The sequence below is a fragment of the Halichoerus grypus genome, chromosome 6 (genome assembly GCF_964656455.1).
Source record: "Halichoerus grypus chromosome 6, mHalGry1.hap1.1, whole genome shotgun sequence".
In the NCBI taxonomy this organism is placed as follows: Eukaryota; Metazoa; Chordata; class Mammalia; order Carnivora; family Phocidae; genus Halichoerus; species Halichoerus grypus.
In genome coordinates this window covers 114,377,853-114,395,040 of record NC_135717.1, presented here as the reverse complement: position 1 = coordinate 114,395,040, position 17,188 = coordinate 114,377,853, and the positions used below count along the sequence as shown (strand labels likewise).

At 60.9% G+C, this 17,188-nt stretch overlaps 1 protein-coding gene and 1 long non-coding RNA gene across 10 annotated transcripts in view; one reads left to right on the top strand and one right to left on the bottom strand.

Moving 5' to 3' along the window:
- The window catches only part of LOC144382367 (uncharacterized), a 422,766-nt gene that overhangs the window by 124,442 nt on the left and 281,136 nt on the right, over positions 1-17,188 (bottom strand). The window lies entirely within an intron of this gene.
- Positions 1-17,188, top strand: part of HDAC7 (histone deacetylase 7) — a 35,718-nt gene that overhangs the window by 11,329 nt on the left and 7,201 nt on the right. For 4 of the 9 annotated variants that reach the window (XM_078075930.1, XM_078075934.1, XM_078075927.1 and 1 more), the window contains 17 exons: positions 4,729-4,779; positions 7,420-7,596; positions 7,694-7,878; positions 8,003-8,093; positions 8,356-8,467; positions 9,103-9,218; positions 9,395-9,520; positions 9,862-9,953; positions 10,146-10,256; positions 10,412-10,592; positions 10,811-11,007; positions 11,255-11,428; positions 12,607-12,826; positions 14,216-14,349; positions 14,483-14,603; positions 14,812-14,861; positions 16,076-16,183. In XM_078075930.1, the coding sequence (XP_077932056.1) occupies positions 4,729-4,779; positions 7,420-7,596; positions 7,694-7,878; positions 8,003-8,093; positions 8,356-8,467; positions 9,103-9,218; positions 9,395-9,520; positions 9,862-9,953; positions 10,146-10,256; positions 10,412-10,592; positions 10,811-11,007; positions 11,255-11,428; positions 12,607-12,826; positions 14,216-14,349; positions 14,483-14,603; positions 14,812-14,861; positions 16,076-16,183 (2,246 nt within the window). The remainder of the gene's footprint in view (positions 1-4,728; positions 4,780-7,419; positions 7,597-7,693; positions 7,879-8,002; positions 8,094-8,355; positions 8,468-9,102; positions 9,219-9,394; positions 9,521-9,861; positions 9,954-10,145; positions 10,257-10,411; positions 10,593-10,810; positions 11,008-11,254; positions 11,429-12,606; positions 12,827-14,215; positions 14,350-14,482; positions 14,604-14,811; positions 14,862-16,075; positions 16,184-17,188) is intronic. The other 5 variants (XM_078075933.1, XM_036099349.2, XM_078075931.1 and 2 more) reach the window with 3 other exon arrangements.

Below are 17,188 nucleotides of genomic sequence, written 5' to 3'. Positions count from 1 at the left end.
CAGGGAGAATAAAGCTGATGCTCTTCCAAGACCGCAACCTGTCACCAGCCCCTTGCTCCCACATGCAGTCCGAAATCATTGCTTGGAATCTTCGAAGTCAGCAGTTGCTGTCCATAAGTGATTCTTCAGGACAGTCTTCACGGGAACCCGGAGATGAAATAAGCAGCTTTTGCTCTCTAACCTCCAGCAGGCCTGGCGTCTGCCGCTGGGACTGGTCTCTGCGAGGCTGTGTGCTCTTTCCGTCTTTCCCTGTGCTGAGCCACGTCCTGCATTTGCTCCCTACCTGCCGGCCTATGGGAGCAGATGCGCCGGGGAGGAGCAGGGGAGGGTATTAGTTGAGAACATGGATTCTGGAGCCCCGGTGCCTGGCGCAAGTCCCAGCCGAGCCACTCCCACGTTATGGGACTTCAGACAAGTTATTTAATCCTGCTGGGCCTCAGTCTACAGATCTGTGTAATGGGGATAAAAACAGGAACTGCCTCCTCTGGTGAGGGTTAGATGACTTAGCACATGTAAGGCCCGCAGAACAACTGGCCCATAGTGAAGTGTTCGTTTACCAAAGTTCGGATGGAAGAGAAAGGGAGGGGAGTGCAGTCGGAAGAGGTGGGGCAGGGAATGCCTCGGGGAGAAAATGCACTGGGGCAGAAGAGGAGAGGGCGCAGCTGGGACCAGACACTGAAATGTGTACACCAGAAGGGAGGCCGCAGCCCAGTTCAGGGACAAATGGTAGTAATGGAGACTATTGAGGGAGCACCTACCGTGTGCCAGGAGCTTCACTCACAGCGTTGCTAATCTCAGATGACCTCTGCCAAGTGCATGTTATTCTTGCCCCTTGGGGCAGCCAAGGCTTGACCAGGTTACACTGTGTCCCTGGCTCTCCCTGTGGGTCACCAGGGGAGCCAGAGTTTGAACCCACGTCCATCTGACCTCAAAGCCAACGTCCTCTATGCTGTGGACCCTCGCTTCCATTACTCTGGGTGGCAGGAGTTTCTAGCCAGCTTGCAGCCCCCTGGGTTCTGGAGGAATCTGAGCAATAAGCAGCTTCGTGCCAGGATAATGAGCAATAGAATTAATAATGAGCAAGAGAATTTCTGGAAGGTGGGGGAGAGATAAGAAACCATTAGAAAAAGGGTTGATTCTAGGGAAGTTCTTGGGAGTTGGATGACTGAGAAAGTTTTTGTCTTACACTTTTTGAGACCCTGAACTTTTTAGTATCTGCAAGTCGTCTACTTTTTAATTTTTTTAAAAAAATTGTGGGCTGTATGTGAAACTTGTTGAAAGTGAAAAGCGATTTCATTCATACGTCCATGTCTTCGAGGCCTGGAGCAGTGACCTCACATGGGAGTACTGGGTGTCTGCATTTGGGATTGCTTTCTTGGCTTTCCCCTGCCCTGGCCTGGCCGGGCGGCTCCCCTGCTGGGGGACCGTGACCTAGCCCCTTCTCCTCGCTCTTGCCTCCTCTTGAAGTGAGAGGGTTGGCCGGAATAGGCTCTCGAGCCCCATCAGCTCCTAAGGTTCTCAGATTCTGTGACCGGAATGCCTTCGAGAAGAGCCTCTCCTTGGTGCTCAGCGCTCAGTCTGTGTCAGGAGGGCCTGGCAACCGTGATGTTCTTTCTTTCTCGTGTTTATTTATTCTTGGATCTTCCTGAAGCCGTTTCAGCCCCAGCTTTCATCTTCTCTGCCAGCCCCCATGCAGAGTCAAGCTTTGTCCTGCTTGTGTTAGGGAAACAGAACCAGAGCCGCAACGTGGGGTGTGGAGGGAGCCAACCCTGAACCTGGGACCTGACCTCCTGCCGTCGCCTTCTTTCCTCTTGCCCGCTGGGGCCCAGGCCTTCCTGCTACTCCTCTTCAGCTGGTTGGGAGATCAGGGAGGTGGGGACAGCCTCAGAAAAGACATCAGAGGCGTGGGCAGGGGGCTTCTGCTCCTAGGGAAGCCCTCTTCCTGACAAAGGGCCTGAAACACCTGGGAGAGCAGGTGAGCAGTCTGGGCTCAGGTTTCCCGCCGCCTTGCGCCTGCCTAGGGGCAAAGTCCCATCCGTGGGGGAGGTGAGGCCCAGGCCCACCAAGTAGGAGTGGGAGACCAGCTTGCACAGGGGTTCGCGGGGCCTTCGTGTCTGCTCTGGGGGCTTCTGAGGGCTGCGGTGGACCCACTGGGGCAGTATTTCTGGGGCTCTCTGGTTCTGTGTGAGGTCAGGTGCGCTGGCTTGGGAAGGTAACTTGGTAGGCCCACGTGCCTCGGTGCCAAGTAAACCACCTCTTCAGTCTGACTGTGGCAGCTTCTGAAGGCAGAGATCAGGGGGGCAGCCAGGATTCCAAAACGGAACTCTCCACCCTGGCGGGGAGCTGTGTGGAGAAGGGTCCAGGCCTAGGCACGGTTCAGGCCCTCAGGTCCATTCACTCCTGGTTTTATTGGTCTGGTCCCAGGGTAGTGGTAACAGCACCCCAAGAGGGGCCAATGAGAAGAAGTGTCCCCCAGATCATGGCCAAGCCTGGCTTGCAGAATGATCGCTTTCTGGTTTTAGTTCAGCCAGCAGCTGGGTCCCCTTAGACACCTCCCCTCTCTCTGGGACATGGGAGAGCTGTTGCACAGGTCTTACCTTCGTTGCTTTGGGCTCTTCTGAACTCAAAGGCCGTCAGCACAGAGCCAGGGCACTGGGGGAGAAGCAGAACTTTTTCCAGGAATTGCTTCTGGAAGCAGCCCCTGTTGGCAACCCGCGCACACACAGGCATGCCTGCTCCCAGCTTTTCCGAACAGAGTTTCTATCATAGATCATCATCACAAAACATCCCTTTGGGCTCAGTAACAAACACTACAGAGTTCAGGGCCATTTGCTTGTCTCCTATCCAGAGAGTGCATGGTGTCCTGACTCCATGGTTACCAGGGGAGCAAGGCTTGGCTCTGCTCCCAAGCGTGATTGCTGCTGACCAGCCCGCGGGCAGGGGCTGAGGGGAGGTAGGGGAGAATTCCCACTACGCAGGGGCTGGAGGCCCTGGACTGACACACAGGCCTGACTCAGCCTCTGCGAGTATATCCGGGAGCCCAGTTCAGAAACCTCTCTTGGGGGACCAGCAGAAGAAATAGGACGTCCTAAGAGAGCCTAGACAGGGGGTTACTGCATCCTGGGGAGGGGATGCTGCCGGCCACACCAGTGTTCCTTGGGGCTCACAAAGCTTGAGAAATCTTCATGCCACGTCCTAGGTGGGGGGCCGGAGGGGGGGTGTGGGGAGCACCATGGCTTTTGAGTCACTCCTTCCTGATGGGCCTCGCATGCATGCAGCAAGGTGGTAGGTGCAGACGGGCGCGGCTTCTGAATGACACCATGGAGACCACGATTAGTGGAGTGTTGAGGGGGCAGATGCAGAGTGGGTGCTCTGGGCAGGGAGCAGGAGGGAGGTCGGGGTGAGCTCCATGAGGAAGCCCGTGGGCCTGGGCTGCGCCGACTTTGGGGAGGTAGGGCCGCCCTTCCCTACCCGACATCAGCAGCTGGAGCATGGGGCACTGGTGTGTGAAGGCAGCCGGCCCGAGGCTCTCTGGGCCTAGAGCTGCCCCCTCCCGCGGTGCCTGCCTGCAGGGAGTTCGCCTTTCTTCAGCTTCTGCCCCTTCAACACAGACCCAAAAGAGCAGCGCCCACCAGTTGCTCTTCAGAAAATATCCCTTCTGCCCCAAGGTTGGCTTGGGGATATCTTTGTGTGTCCCTCAAGGGCCCCTTCCACGTGGCCTTCCAGTCTCCTGGACTCCTGTCCCCTGGGCCCTGAGCTGGGACAGCAGAAGGGAAAGGGGTCCATCTGGGACAGGTGACCTCAGATTCATCTCTGTCTTTCCCTACCCCAGTGGGCCTCTGGGCAACTTCGTGCCTCTGTTGCTGCCCAGCTCTGGCCCTACCATGGGGTTTCATGGGTTCTGAACGGGATGGGGGCGCTCTGGGCTCGGCTTATGAGCCTGAGAGAAGCGACCCTTTCCAAAAGCAAAGACTTATTTCAGGTTATTAAAAAAACAAAACAAAACAAAACAAAAAAACAATGCTGCGAGGTTCTTGTGTGTGGGGGCGCAGAGGTTGCAGGACCCGGGCTGGGGCGGCAAGGAGGAAAGGGATTCCTACTGTGGGGGCCTTGGCTGTGTGCTCCAGACCTGCTACTTCACAGCTCCCACCATTTCTGACTTGGTCTTCAGGCCATGACCCAGTCCCTCCCCAACTGTGGAAGATTGCCCATTGCCACCTGCTACTATCTGCTCCCACCCGGGAAGCCTCTGAGCAGCCCCCAGCTACCCTTCTCTGGGTCCGCTTCTCCCCATCTCCCTCCTGGCAGCCTCACCGGCCATGCTATCCCACCTCCGGCCGCCTCCCCTCCAGTTCTCTTTCCCTTTGGGTTATGGGAGCCTGGGCCCTAGGAGGATGGTGTCGGAGCACATCCAGGAGGGCTGAAGGCACCGTTGGGTGAACTGGGGCCTCCTTGGGCCTGCTGTGGACTGGGCTCTAGCAGGGCGGGATGTCTGAGTCACTGGCTGAGTTGGATGAGGAAGAGAGGGCTAGCGAGCGCTCTCATTCAGCATGGGAATTTGAGAGAAGGAATGGGGCGGAATCCTTGCTTTTTGGTTAGCTTCTGATGGAAGTGCCGGGTTTAGGGGTGCCCAAGCTAGAGTGGGGCCTCCCCACCTGGCCTGGCCCTCTCACCCTTTCCCCACCCCTTCCCTGCAGCCCCTTCATGCCCTCTCTCTTCTCTCTACAGATGGGACCCAGGTGAGCCCGGGTGCCCGCTGCCCCAGTCCCCCTGGCACAGGTAAGAGTCAGGCCTGAGGGAGCCCGAGGTGGGGAGTGCAAGATGAGGGTGGAGAGGACATCAGAGGGGCGAGAGAAGCAGGGGAGCTGGCTGATGGACCGGAGGGTTGGGAGGTTGGGGTTCTGGGGGTGGGGGCGAAGTTGAGGTGAGGGTGGGGTGAGGAGGGGGGTGGGAGAGGCAACTCTGGATCTAGGCTGGTCCCACTGCTGCGAAGCACAACAGGAAAAGAAAAGGCAGGATGCTCTTCTTGTCCTTGTTGGCTGCAGTGAAGCAGGAAGGCAAGTAGGATGCTAACATCTATCCTCAGCCCCCTGTCTCACATCAGGCTCTGGGCAGGGCGCCTGCTTCTTGTTCGTTGGCTTCAGTCCTCACACTGGCCCCGCAAAGTGGGCACAGCACCCCTCGCAGGTGGAGAGATGCCTCTTGCCACTCGGGTGGGAGGGGAGGGACCCCTCTCCTGGGTCCTCTCACTGCCCCTTGCCTCCTCTGCCGTTCGGCTGTGCTCTGGTTTAGGATGTGCCCACGGGGCAGGGGCTGGAGTGGCTGAGGGCTGCCCCTCCTCAGCCTTAACCCGCGTCCACGGAGGGCCTACTGGTGTCTGATGCCTACAAGTTACGCAGGGCGGGGAGGAGTGAAGTCTGGGTGTCCTCTCGCCTCCCTCCTGGTTGTCCAAAATTTACAGGCAGGTTGGGGAGACAGGACTCACCAAGACTAGAATGCAGTAGGTGACCAGTGCCAAAGGAGGGCGCAGTGGACAGAGTTCATCCCTTCATTCAAGAAACACTAAATTCACACCTGTTGTCATGTAGTCCTAGACATGTAATTTCCAAAAAAAAAAAAAATACAGAAATTGGAAAAAGATATATTGATGAACCTCATCTCTGGGCCAGGGCACCTTCCTAGGCATTTTAGGGGGGCAGATACAGAGGTGTATTCATTGATTCAACCAGTATTTATTGGGTTCTTGTCATGTGCTAGGTACTATTCTAGGTGCTGGGATAGTAAGAAGTAAAAAAAAAACAAACAACCAAATTCCTGCCCTTGGAGCTGGACTCCGATTGTCCCCGCTCACACTGGGCTTGGGGGGCACCGAACCACCAATGTGACTGGAATCCAGAGGAAGGAGGAACATGGGGCGGTGGGCTGAGTGCAGGGAAGAAGGAAGATTCCAGCTGGACTTGGAAGAAGGGGCAGGATCTGGAAAAGTAGAATCTGAGGGGTGAGGACGGTACCACCAGGGGGCAGCCCTGTGCTCAGAGGGGGTGGATGGGGCCTCTTGTCCGTGTGAGGCCGAGGCAGCTAGGGGTTTGCCCTGTGGCCTGCCTGGGGTTCTCTGAGGTCCCTCTTACCTCATCAGGGGAGTCACCCCAGGAAGCCAGGACACCAGATGTGGAGGACTGAGACCCTTCCTGGCAGGAGACTCAAGCTGAATGAGAATCTGGGTTCCCTGAGTGGATGCTTGAACACGGGTGGGGGCTGGAGGCTGTGCTTGCCTGCTGCAGGGCACATCTGGATGCACAGCAGTTCCCTCTGGTCTCTTAGTATCCGGACAGTCGTGGTGGGCACCTCCCTGCTGGGCTCCTCTTGTCTCTCACGGGCAGAGAACGTTAGAGCGGATGCCCCTTAGCAGTAACCTACTGCAAGCCTGTCTTCCTCTGTCCAGTGAGAAACCCCCACGAGGGGTGCTGACTTCCTGAAAGTCCAGGGGAAAATGGAGCCAGAGCACTGGCCTCGGCAGGACCAGAACCCGTGTTCACCATGCCTCTCGCTGGGTGGCTTTGGAGAGGTCCCTTCCTCTGAGCCTCAGTTTCCACATTTGGGATAATGGAATAGCAATAACCACCTCCTAGGGCCTATGGGGGCTTCAGGGTGAAAGGGTTTTGCAGGCATGCCCACAAGTGTGCTGCAGATCGAAGGTAATGGTTGGTGATGGTTGAGTCGGGCCTGGAGACTGCGTGCCCTGACTCCCTGGCTGCTGCTGTCACAGTGCCTTCAGCGCCCCTCAGCCTCTGGCTGCCCTGATGGCGGATGCCGAGCCTTGTTGGCTGAGCCGAAGGAGGCCTCTCCAGAAAGCTTTCCCCAATTGTGTGCTCTGTCCTAGGCACCCCCCCCCCCCAACCGGCTTCCCCTTCTCCAGGATGACGGCCCCGCAGACACTCCGCCCCTGAGCATCTCCAGCTGCTCAGTCCAGCCTGGCCCAGCTGGCTGTGTGGGCCTAGGACCTGGTCTGGTGGCCGGTTATAAATAGCTCCTGCCCCCACAGCCCTGGGCAGGTACTCCTGGTGTGGGTGCAGAGGACACTTGAGAAGAGGCGGCTGAGCCTGCCGTCCTCACAGTGCCAGGCCCAGAGCTGGCCTGAGGGCGCCGGGAGCAGGCCCCACGGGCATAGGGGCCAGTGAGCTGAGGAAGGTGCCCTGCGGTTAGGGCTGTGCAGGCTCAGGGTGGTGGGCCAGGGCTGGCTGTGGGCTCAAGGCGCTGCTTCTTTATCCTCTGGCCTAGGAGAGAGCACGGGAGGGGAGCAACTGGGAGAGCCCCTCTGGGGCTGGAGGCTGAACAAAGGGGACTGTTGGATAGCTGTCTTTGAGTGCAGTTCATTAGGGGGCATCCTGGCCAAATCTTCTCATCACTAAATCCTCCCAGCTCCCAGCCCCTGCCCTGGAGGGGCAACACCGTTTAGTGGGAAAGCACAGTGCTCGAGTCAGGAGGCTCCGTTCCCGCACTGCCTCTGTAGACTAACCCTGCATGGTTCCATGACCCGCCCCCGCCCGGGTGAAATGGAGCTGGAAAGACCTACCTCGTGGGACCACGGTGACAGAAGTGAGGAAAGGCCCCTGCAGAGTGTTTCGCCGTGGTCACGGGAGCCTGCAGCAGGCCAGGGGGGCCCTGACCGCGCCCCCTCTCTGTGCGCCCCCAGGCCACCCCAGGCCCCGTGCAGACACGCCAGGCCCTCAGCCCCAGCCCATGGACCTGCGGGTGGGCCAGCGGCCCCCGGTGGAGCCCCCGCCAGAGCCCGCGCTGTTGGCCCTGCAGCACCCGCAGCGCCTGCCCCATCACCTGTTCTTCGCGGGCCTGCCGCAGCGCTCAGCAGAGTCCATGAGGGTAAAGCCCCAGCTCCCCCCACCCGCGGCGGCCTCGAGCTCAGCCCCCCGCCTTCAGCCTCCCCAGAGCCTCGGCTCCTTCTTCAACTCCTTGCCCCTTCCTGGGCGGCCGGCCCTGCCCACAGCTCCCGATGGACGCGCCGGTGCCCCAGTCGCAGGCGGGCCCCCAGGAGCAGGAGCTGCGGCAGCTTCTCCATAAGGACAAGAGCAAGCGGAGTAAGGATGGAGCCTCCCGCCCGGGGCCCGTGGCCCGCCCGCAGGGGCGCATCGGGCTGGGGCGGGAGCCACGCCTGCCTCTGCTTGCCGGACGGGCGCTGCCTGTGAATGTGGGTGGGGGTCTGGAGGCTTCGCGGGAGGGGCAGGGCCCCAGGCTTGGCTCTTGCCTCCAGCTGTGGGTATGGACAGGGCGGTGGGCAGGCCGCGGGCCGGGGAGGCCACCGCCCACCCACCCCCCGACCCACTCCTGACCCCCCGCCAGGTGCCATAGCCAGCAGCGCGGTCAAGCAGAAACTGGCGGAGGTGATCCTAAAGAAACAGCAGGCTGCCCTAGAGAGAACAGTCCATCCCGGTAGCCCCAGCATTCCCTACAGGTAACGGTCCCTTGTGTCCTTGTCATGCCCCCGCCTCCCGAAGTGTCAACCCACGAGCCCTTGTCCTCGCTCAGCCTGCCTCTTGGGTGCTCATCAGCAGACCTGTACCCCCACCTCTAATCATAATGCTGCCCCAACCTCTCTCCTCCCGCCAGACACCTGCCCCCTTTTCTCCTTTAATTATCACTCCCTACCCCACCTGAAGCCCTTCCTTGCTGCACCCCTCCCCCACCCCAGCACAGACATACCACACTGGCTTTCTTCTTCCTACAAGAGTCCCTTTTCTCTTTAGGACTTCCCCTAAGCACAAAAATATCCTGCTTCCTAGAGCAGTTTCCTCCCACAGGGGACAGGGTCCCCAGTGTGACTGGCCCTTACCCAAGTCCTGGGACCCTGGCTCCTATGCCGAGATCCCAGCCTGCTTTGCAGGCTGCCGGGAGGGAGAGTGGCCCGGTGCTGCCACCTGGAGATGGCCCCTGTTCTTGGCAGGCGCACGACGCCTGGCCCTGTCAGCGACTGCCTCCCCTGGCAGGTCCTGGGGCCCCGTGCTCAGGAAGAGCCCTCGCAGAGCCCTTGGCCGCCGGGTCCCTGGGCATCCCTGCCCCTCTGAAGCCGCCTTGGCCTTTCCTCCACAGAACTCTCGAGCCCTTGGAGACGGAAGGAGCTGCTCGCTCCATGCTCAGCAGCTTTCTGCCTCCTGTTCCCACCCTGCCCAGTGACCCCCCAGAACACTTCCCTCTCCGAAAGACAGGTGAGTGGGACGGGCAGGTGGGGGACCCTCCAGGGGAGGGTCAGGAGCGTGGAGGGGCAGCAGCAGGTCAGCCTGCGGTGCTTTTCTCCCGGACGCTGCCCTCTCTTGCCTTCACCCAGAGGTGACTGGGAGGGAGGAGGGTAGTGTGGGGCCACGTAACACCGGTGCTCCCACAGTCTCTGAGCCCAACCTGAAGCTGCGCTACAAGCCCAAGAAGTCCCTGGAGCGGAGGAAGAATCCACTGCTCAGAAAGGAGAGCGCCCCGCCCAGTCTCCGGCGACGGCCCACGGAGACCCTTGGAGGTGAGGGCCCGCAGGGTGGGCAGGGGTGGCCAGTGTTGTCGCTCTGGCTCGGGTCCCGCCCAGACAGGGCGGCTGTGCACGGTTATACGGGATGTGTCCTACACACTCGCCAGGGGGCGGAGTTGAGGCTGAAAGCCAGCCCCTGCTTGGTTGGCTAAGCTGACGTCTGCCCAGAAGAAGGGGCACCTTAAAAACGTGTGCAAAGGCACCGGAAGCGAGTGGTGGCCTGCCTGCCCTTCTGGGCAGAAAGCGGGAAGCAGAGGCCACCCCCTGGGGAAGGGGGACTGGTCCCGTTGTCCCAGTCACACTGGGCCGCTGACTGTGCCCCCCCCACCCCCCAGACTCCTCCCCGAGTAGCAGCAGCACGCCGGCGTCAGGCTGCAGTTCCCCTAATGACAGCGAGCACGGCCCCAACCCCGTCCTGGGCTCCGAGGTAAGGCCTTGCCGGGCCGGGCTCTCTGGGGGCGGTTCTGAGGCTCAGCCTTCTTCTCGGCAAGCAGCCCTGACCGAGCTGGGGCCGCAGGGTCTGGGCAGCCCGGACCCGAGCCTCCTGGGGGTTCTGGGGAAGGCAGGCCCAGGGGTAGAGGTCTGGGACCGGTGACCCCTGCCCTGCTCCCCACGGCAGGCGCTCTTGGGCCCGCGGCTGCGGCTGCAGGAGACCTCTCTGGCCCCGTTCGCCTTGCCGACAGTGTCCTTGCTGCCCGCAATCACGCTGGGGCTACCTGCCCCTGCCAGGGTGAGTGGCTGAGGCGCCCTCCCCCCGCCGCCAGCCCCCAGCTTCTGTCGCTCCCTTCTCCTACCACCTCACCCCAACACCTTCACTGCTCTCTCTCGGCGAGGGGTCGTTCCCCCCCCACCCCGCCCCCATGACTTCTCCCTACCTCTCCCCAGGCTGATGCTGACCGCAGGGCCCATCCGACTCTGGGCCCTCGGGGGCCGGTCCTGGGGAGCCCCCATGCTCCCCTCTTCCTGCCCCATGGCCTGGAGTCTGAGGCTGGAGGCCCCTTGCCCTCTCGACTACAGCCCATCCTCCTCTTGGATCCCTCAGTTTCTCACGCCCCTCTGCTGACTGGTGAGTTCCAAGGCTTCTCCAGGGGAGGGGCTGGTCCCTGCATCCTGCTAAGGGCCAAGCTCGGAAAGGGTCCCTTCCTTCCTGCCCCTTCTGCAGCGCCCCCATCCTGCGTGTCTCCCTGCTGAGCCCATGCCCCCTTGCCATCCCGTGCCTTTGCTTCCTTCTGTTCCTCCCTTGGGTTCCCTCCTTATGCCCCACCCCCACCCCGTTCTTTCCAGTGCCCGGGCTTGGGCCCCTGCCCTTCCACTTTGCCCAGTCCTTACTGACCACCGAGCGGCTCTCTGGGTCAGGCCTCCACCGGCCACTAAGCCGGACCCGCTCAGAGCCCCTGCCCCCAAGCGCCACCGCCCCCCCACCGCTGGGCCCCCTGCAGCCCCGCCTGGAACGGCTCAAACCTCACGTCCAGCTGATCAAGGTGAGGGGAACTGGGTAGGGGAGGTGATGAGGGGTTGCTTCACTGGGCCCCTGGGGGCTGAAAGAAGGGAGGCTCAGGAAGGGCTGGGACCTGGAGGGCCAGAGACAGGATATGGCTCCTGAGGGCCCAGAGCCACGTGGCCGCTCAAGTCCCAGCAAGATGAGTGGCCACGCAGCCCAGCCCACCACGGCCCACCGCACAGCCTGCACCCCGGCATGGCTCCTCAGTGGGCGTCTCCCTTCCCCAGAGGCCAGCCAAGCCAAGTGAGAAGCCCCGACTGCGGCAGATACCCTCCGCTGAGGACCTAGAGACGGATGGTGGGGGAGTGGGGCCAGTGGGGGATGACGGCCTGGAACACAGGGAGTCGAGCCACGGGCAGCATGAGGCCAGAGGCCCCGCTCCTCTCCAGCAGCAGCAGCAGGTACGGCACGCCCACGTCCCCGGGAAGGGGCAGTCGGGAGACTCTGGGGCCTGGCATAGATGGAAGGGAAGGCGCTAGCTCATCAGTGCAGGAGACAAGTCTGGGACCCAGGCTGCCCTACCAGATCGGCACCAAGGCGCAGACACGTGCCCCCTGCCACGCACACATGTTTGCATACGTGCATGCATGCACGCGTGTGCACGCACACATACACACACACTCTGGCAGCCTGCCCGTCTCGGGAGGAAGCCATGTCCCTTGTCTGGCGCTGAGGCTGGCCTCTCACAGAGCTGGGCATGTCCCTGCCCTGGCCCGTCTGCCCTGTGACTGGTTGTCCTGCGTCCAGAACGGGGGCTGGGACCGGAAACGGGGCAGAGCCAGGCGCGAGCACTTCAGCCAAGGCGCTCTCACAGCCTGAGTCCAGCAAGCCGTGGGGGATTAGTTTGCTAGGGCTGCTGGAACAAGTACCACAGACCCGGCCCCTCAGAGGACAGAAATACGTCATCTCACGGTTCTGGAGGCCTGGAGGCCGACATCAGGGTTCGTTCTTTCCAAGGACTGTGAGGGCTAGGGGCTGCTCCCGGCCTCTGTCATCGGCTGTAGGTGGCTGTCTTCTCCCTGGGTCCTCACGTCGTCTTCCCCCTGCCTGCCTGTGTCTCACCTTTCCCTTCTTATAAGGACAAAAGTCATATTAGATTAAGGCTCACCCTAATGACCTCATTTTAACTCGATTACTGCTGTAATTACCTATCTCCAAATAAGGGCACATGCTGAGGTCCTGGGGCGGGGCTTAGGGCTTCACGAATGGGAAGTGGCTGGGACACAACTCAGTCCACGGCACGTGGCAACAGTCCACGTACCTGCAGTGGCTCACGCACGTCCCTGTGTCCTTGGGCAGTTGGCCCGAGGCCCCTTACCTGGGTTCTGGCTTTGGACTCCCAAGGGTCTGAGGAGCTGTGGTGACACAGGGTGGTCATTCTGGGCTGCAGACCTTTGGGGGTGGTGCAGGGGGCCGAAGGTTCAGAGATCAAAGGCCAGAGCCCTGCCAGGAGGCTGGACTAGAGGCATCCCGGAATCTCTCCCGAAAGGGGCCTGCCTGGAGGTTTCCAAGGCCTTGGGCAGCAGGAGATGGAGCAGAATCCTGAGACCTGGAGACTGAGGCCCCCTGTGTCCCTCAGGTGTTTCTCTGGGAGCAGCAGCGACTGGCTGGGCGGCTCCCCCGGGGAGGAATGGGGGACTCTGTGCTGCTTCCCCTGGCCCAGGGCAGTCACCGGCCCCTGTCCAGGGCTCAGTCGTCCCCAGCCGCACCTGCCTCACTGCCAACTCCAGAGCCCGCCAGTCAGGCCCGTGTCCTGCCCAGCTCAGAGACCCCTGCCAGGACCCTGCCATTCACCACAGGTGAGGCCTACATTAGACTGGGGCAGGAGAAGGGGCTGGGGGCCTACAGGGGCTCAGGCTCATGTCCATGTCGTGTCATGCTGTCACTCGGGACATTTTTCGAGGCGACAGAGCACTTTCTTGGCCTTGTCAGATCCACATGGGGCGTCCCACGAAGCAGGTGGAGCGGGTGGTTGTTCTCCTTTTGCAGATGAGGAGGCCTGGGCTCGGGAAACTAAGGTGACAAGCTTGTCGTCAAAGAGCAAGCTGATGGTCAAGCCAGATTAAGAATCCGGGTCTCCTGACAACTCGTTCAGACCTTTCAAAAATGATATTTACTATGGTTTCTCTGTTGGTAAAAAAAAAGAGCTCAAAAGCATTTTAGAAATTTTGAGAAATACAGAAAAACGTAAGAACACAATAAAAATCACCAACCGGTGTCCCACCAGCCCGAGGCACCTCTCCTAAATGCTGTTCTAGCTCGGCGCCATCTTTGCCGCAGCTGTATTCAGATACCACACACACTGGTTGTGGGTTGAGCCCCGCTTATTCTGTTAATGTATCATGAATACACCCGGATACAATTAACGTTTAAAAATGAGATTTTTATAGTATTTCATCACAGCATTTTTTTTTTTTTTTGAAGATTTCTTATTGGTTGGGCAGCTAGGTGGTTACTCATTTTTCCTCATGTGAATTTCCTTGTCCATGAATCTTTACCCATCCCTGGCGTTGTTTCCCAAGGGCTACTCTTAAGGCGTGTGGCATCCCTGGGTCAAGTGGGGTGAGCATTTTGAGGATCCCGATGTCCTGAGGCGTGCTGAAAGTGACCCACCCACTGACAGCGTGCAGGGCCCTCTAGGCGGCCCGCTGGTCAGGCCGAAACAGTCACTTCCCCAAAACTGCATCTGTCTTGTCACGTGGCCCAGCGTCACTGTGGGCTTCCCAGCTCTTGGCTTGGGGGTTTCTGAGGAATTCTTTCTCCTCTCACGCCCCTGTGGCAGCCTGTCAGGGTCGTGACATCCAGCGTGAGACCCTGACATTACGCCTCCTTTTGTCAGGCTCTGGGCTCTTGAGGTCTTGGTAGCCGTAGGGAGCCGTGTGGGGAGGGTCAGGGGGCAGGAAGGCAGGGGCTCTATGGCCACGGTGTTGGCTGGGGCCGAGCTGGTGTGTGCGGGGGTTGGGGGGCGCCTGAGGCTGGAAGAGGCTGGGGCGTGTGTGTGTGTGTGTGTGTGTGTGTACGTGCGTGAAGGGCTGAGGGGCTGGATGGGGCATGCGGGGCTGTGTGAGTGGTAGTGGGGGCTGTCAGGTCTGGCTCCACGTGGGTGTGGGCGTCTGCAGCCGTTGGGGGGCGGCGGGCGGGGGCTCCCTCGGGCCCGGGCCCTGAGCCCTGAGCCCCGCTCTCGGCAGGGCTGGTCTATGACTCGGTCATGCTGAAGCACCAGTGCTCCTGCGGAGACAACAGCAGGCACCCGGAGCACGCGGGCCGGATCCAGAGCATCTGGTCCCGGCTGCAGGAGCGGGGGCTCCGGGGCCAGTGTGAGGTGAGGCGGCAGCGTGGGCGCGTGTGGAACCCAGGAGGCAGGGGTCGCGGGCGGGAGGGGCCGAGCGGGCGCTGGTCGCGGCTGGGGGGGGGGGGTGAGCCGGGGCTGAGGAGCTCTGCGGGCCCTCCCTCAGTGTCTCCGGGGCCGGAAGGCCTCCCTGGAGGAGCTGCAGTCAGTGCACTCGGAGCGGCATGTGCTCCTCTATGGCACCAACCCACTCAGCCGCCTCAAACTGGACAACGGGAAGCTGGCAGGTAGGGGCCCGGGGGCGCCTGGGATCCCCGTACCTCCCCCGACTCACCCAGCCGCTGCGTTCCCAGCTCTGCCCAGCCCGTCCCCCCGGCGTCCTGGGCGTCCCCACGCCGCGGCCCACCTCCCCCTCGCCCTGGGCAGCCGGCCCCAGCCCTCGGCAGGCTAGAGCTGAGAGGCTGCAGCTCACACACCCTGGGCCTCTCCCCACAGGGCTCCTGGCACAGCGGATGTTTGTGATGCTGCCCTGTGGTGGGGTAGGGGTAAGTGTGCCCGGCGGGGGGGGCTTGAGCGGCCATTGCCACGGGCTCTTGGAGCGCCTCCCTTCTGTTCTCCCAGGCCCAGCCCCTACCTGCTTGTTCTTGTGGTTCTGCCAGACCTGTTGGGCCAGGGGCTCTCCCATAATGCTCCTCTGCCGGCTAGAAGCTCCTTGTGGACAGGTGTGTCCTCCACCCGTCAGTGTCTCCTGAGTGGGGAGCCCTTTGCCTTGCACTTAGAAGGTGTTTGGTAAATGTGGAGTGAGGCTCAAAGAGCAGGGGGTCGTCTCCCTTCGTAAGACCCTGGTGGTGGTCGGGATTCGCCCTTCCACGCCGGCCTCCAGGCGGAGTCGGGCTGCTCGGCCTGGGGCTGTGGGGGTGCCTCCAGGGTCCTTGGTGACCCAGGCAATTCTCTCCCACGGCCCAGCTTCCCCTCCTCCCAGTTCACCCTGCTTCCTCTGGTGGTGTCCCAGCCAGGAGTGTGGAGGCAGGGGATGGAGGCCTAGTTCCAGAGGGAAGTGGGAGCTGTAGCTGGGGGGCTGTTGGGGAGCCGGTCAGCGCCCTGTTCACAACTTCCCATTTCTTGCCACTTTCTGATTTTTCCAACTGTTGTTGCTTCTGTTTTCTCCTCCCTCCTCTCCCTCTCTGTCTGTCTCTCTCTCTCTCTTTCTCCAGCCTCTTGCGACTCTCTCTGCCTTCCTCGCCTCTCTTGGTCCGCCTCGCCCTCCCCATCTCCCCATCATGCCCCCCGGCCCCTCCCTAGCCTTGAGGCCCAGGGACTGGGTTTGGGGGGCCTCCCAGCCTGGGCTAGGGGCCCTGAGTGGAAGACAGTGGTGCAGACGGCCCCTCGAGCTCCGACCGTCCCGCAGGGCCTGAGCAGAGTCAGCTGGGGCTTAAAACCCCCTCCCGGTCCAAACCCCAAGTCCCGCCCAGGTAACGCCATGCCCCCTCCTCTGAGCGGGGAGGCAGGCGCGATGCTGCCGGCTGAGTGCTGGCCAGATGCGGGCTGGTGATGTGGACTGAAGCTGGGAAGGAGAAGTCATGCTGGGATTGGGGGACACAGGAGGCCTTGCCTTTGGGTGGTGGGGCACTGGGGAGGCAGCACTGTCTGCCCAGCTCCCTGCCCCTGGGGTCCTGGCCGTGGGGTGGGCACCGCCCAAGTGGGCCCTGGATCCTGGGGGGGCCTTGGATGATGCGGGCCCTGACTCTGGCCCCCACAGGTGGATACCGATACCATCTGGAACGAGCTGCACTCGTCCAATGCAGCCCGCTGGGCCGCCGGCAGCGTCACCGACCTCGCCTTCAAAGTAGCTTCCCGCGAGCTAAAGGTAGGAGCTTTGAGTGGAAGGTGGGTAAGCCGCAGAGGGGGTGGCAGGACGGGGCAGCAGGGAAGGCCAGACCCAGAGCCCCAGACCTCTCACTCCTCTTGGATATCTGCCACAGGGTGGGAAGGGAAGGGAAATCGAGAGCACTGGGGACGAAGCTGAGATTCGAACCTTAGGCTCATGCTGTTTGGTGGGGAGTCAAGCCACTGGTCTCTAAGAGACCCAGGGTCATAATTATTCAGGATCATTTCACACACAGACCCGCTGTGTGACCACCGGCAAGTTGCAGAGCATCTCTGGACCTTTCCCATTGGCAAATTGGTTCTTTGCAATACCGAGGTTTTATAGACCCGGTTGGTGCTTGTGCTTGTTTGCTCTGGGCTGGGCACCTTCCAGGGGCTCATGCTGAGGTCCGTACCCCCAGCTGTTGAAGAGCTCATAGCCCAAGGTGGTCACACGTTCAGTGTCCTAGCTCCTCCTCGGTGGGGGGAGGGCACGCAATGAAGAGCTCAGCGCTGGGCTTTGCGTTCTGGCTTCACCCTTTGACAAGTGGGCAACTTCCCACAAGCTATTTAACTTGCCCAAGCTTCAGATTTCTCCTCAGTTGTGACCTAGAGAGAATCCTGTTTATCTCATGGAGATGTTGTGAGGATTAGATGACATTTACCTCAGAGAGATGTCAGGATGAAGTCCCGCGTTTATAGAGTGCTGGGGCACAGTGCCGGGCATGTAGCTTCTGCCCGACAAACAGTAACTGTTGTTATAAAGTGGTAAGAGTCCAGACACACCAGGGTGGGGGGGTTTGTGTTCACGGCCAGCGTAAAGGCAGAGGATGCCTGGCCTGGCCTGGTGGCCAAGCCCCAGGGCACCTCAGATCCAGCCTGGCCGCCGTCAGATCTGCTGACAGCTATTGTCTGATGGCCCCTCCTCAAGGGATGAGCCTGGGGTTGGGGCAGCTTCATGGAGTTGTGGGTCCGAGTGCTGGCCCCTTGGTTGACAAGCATTCTT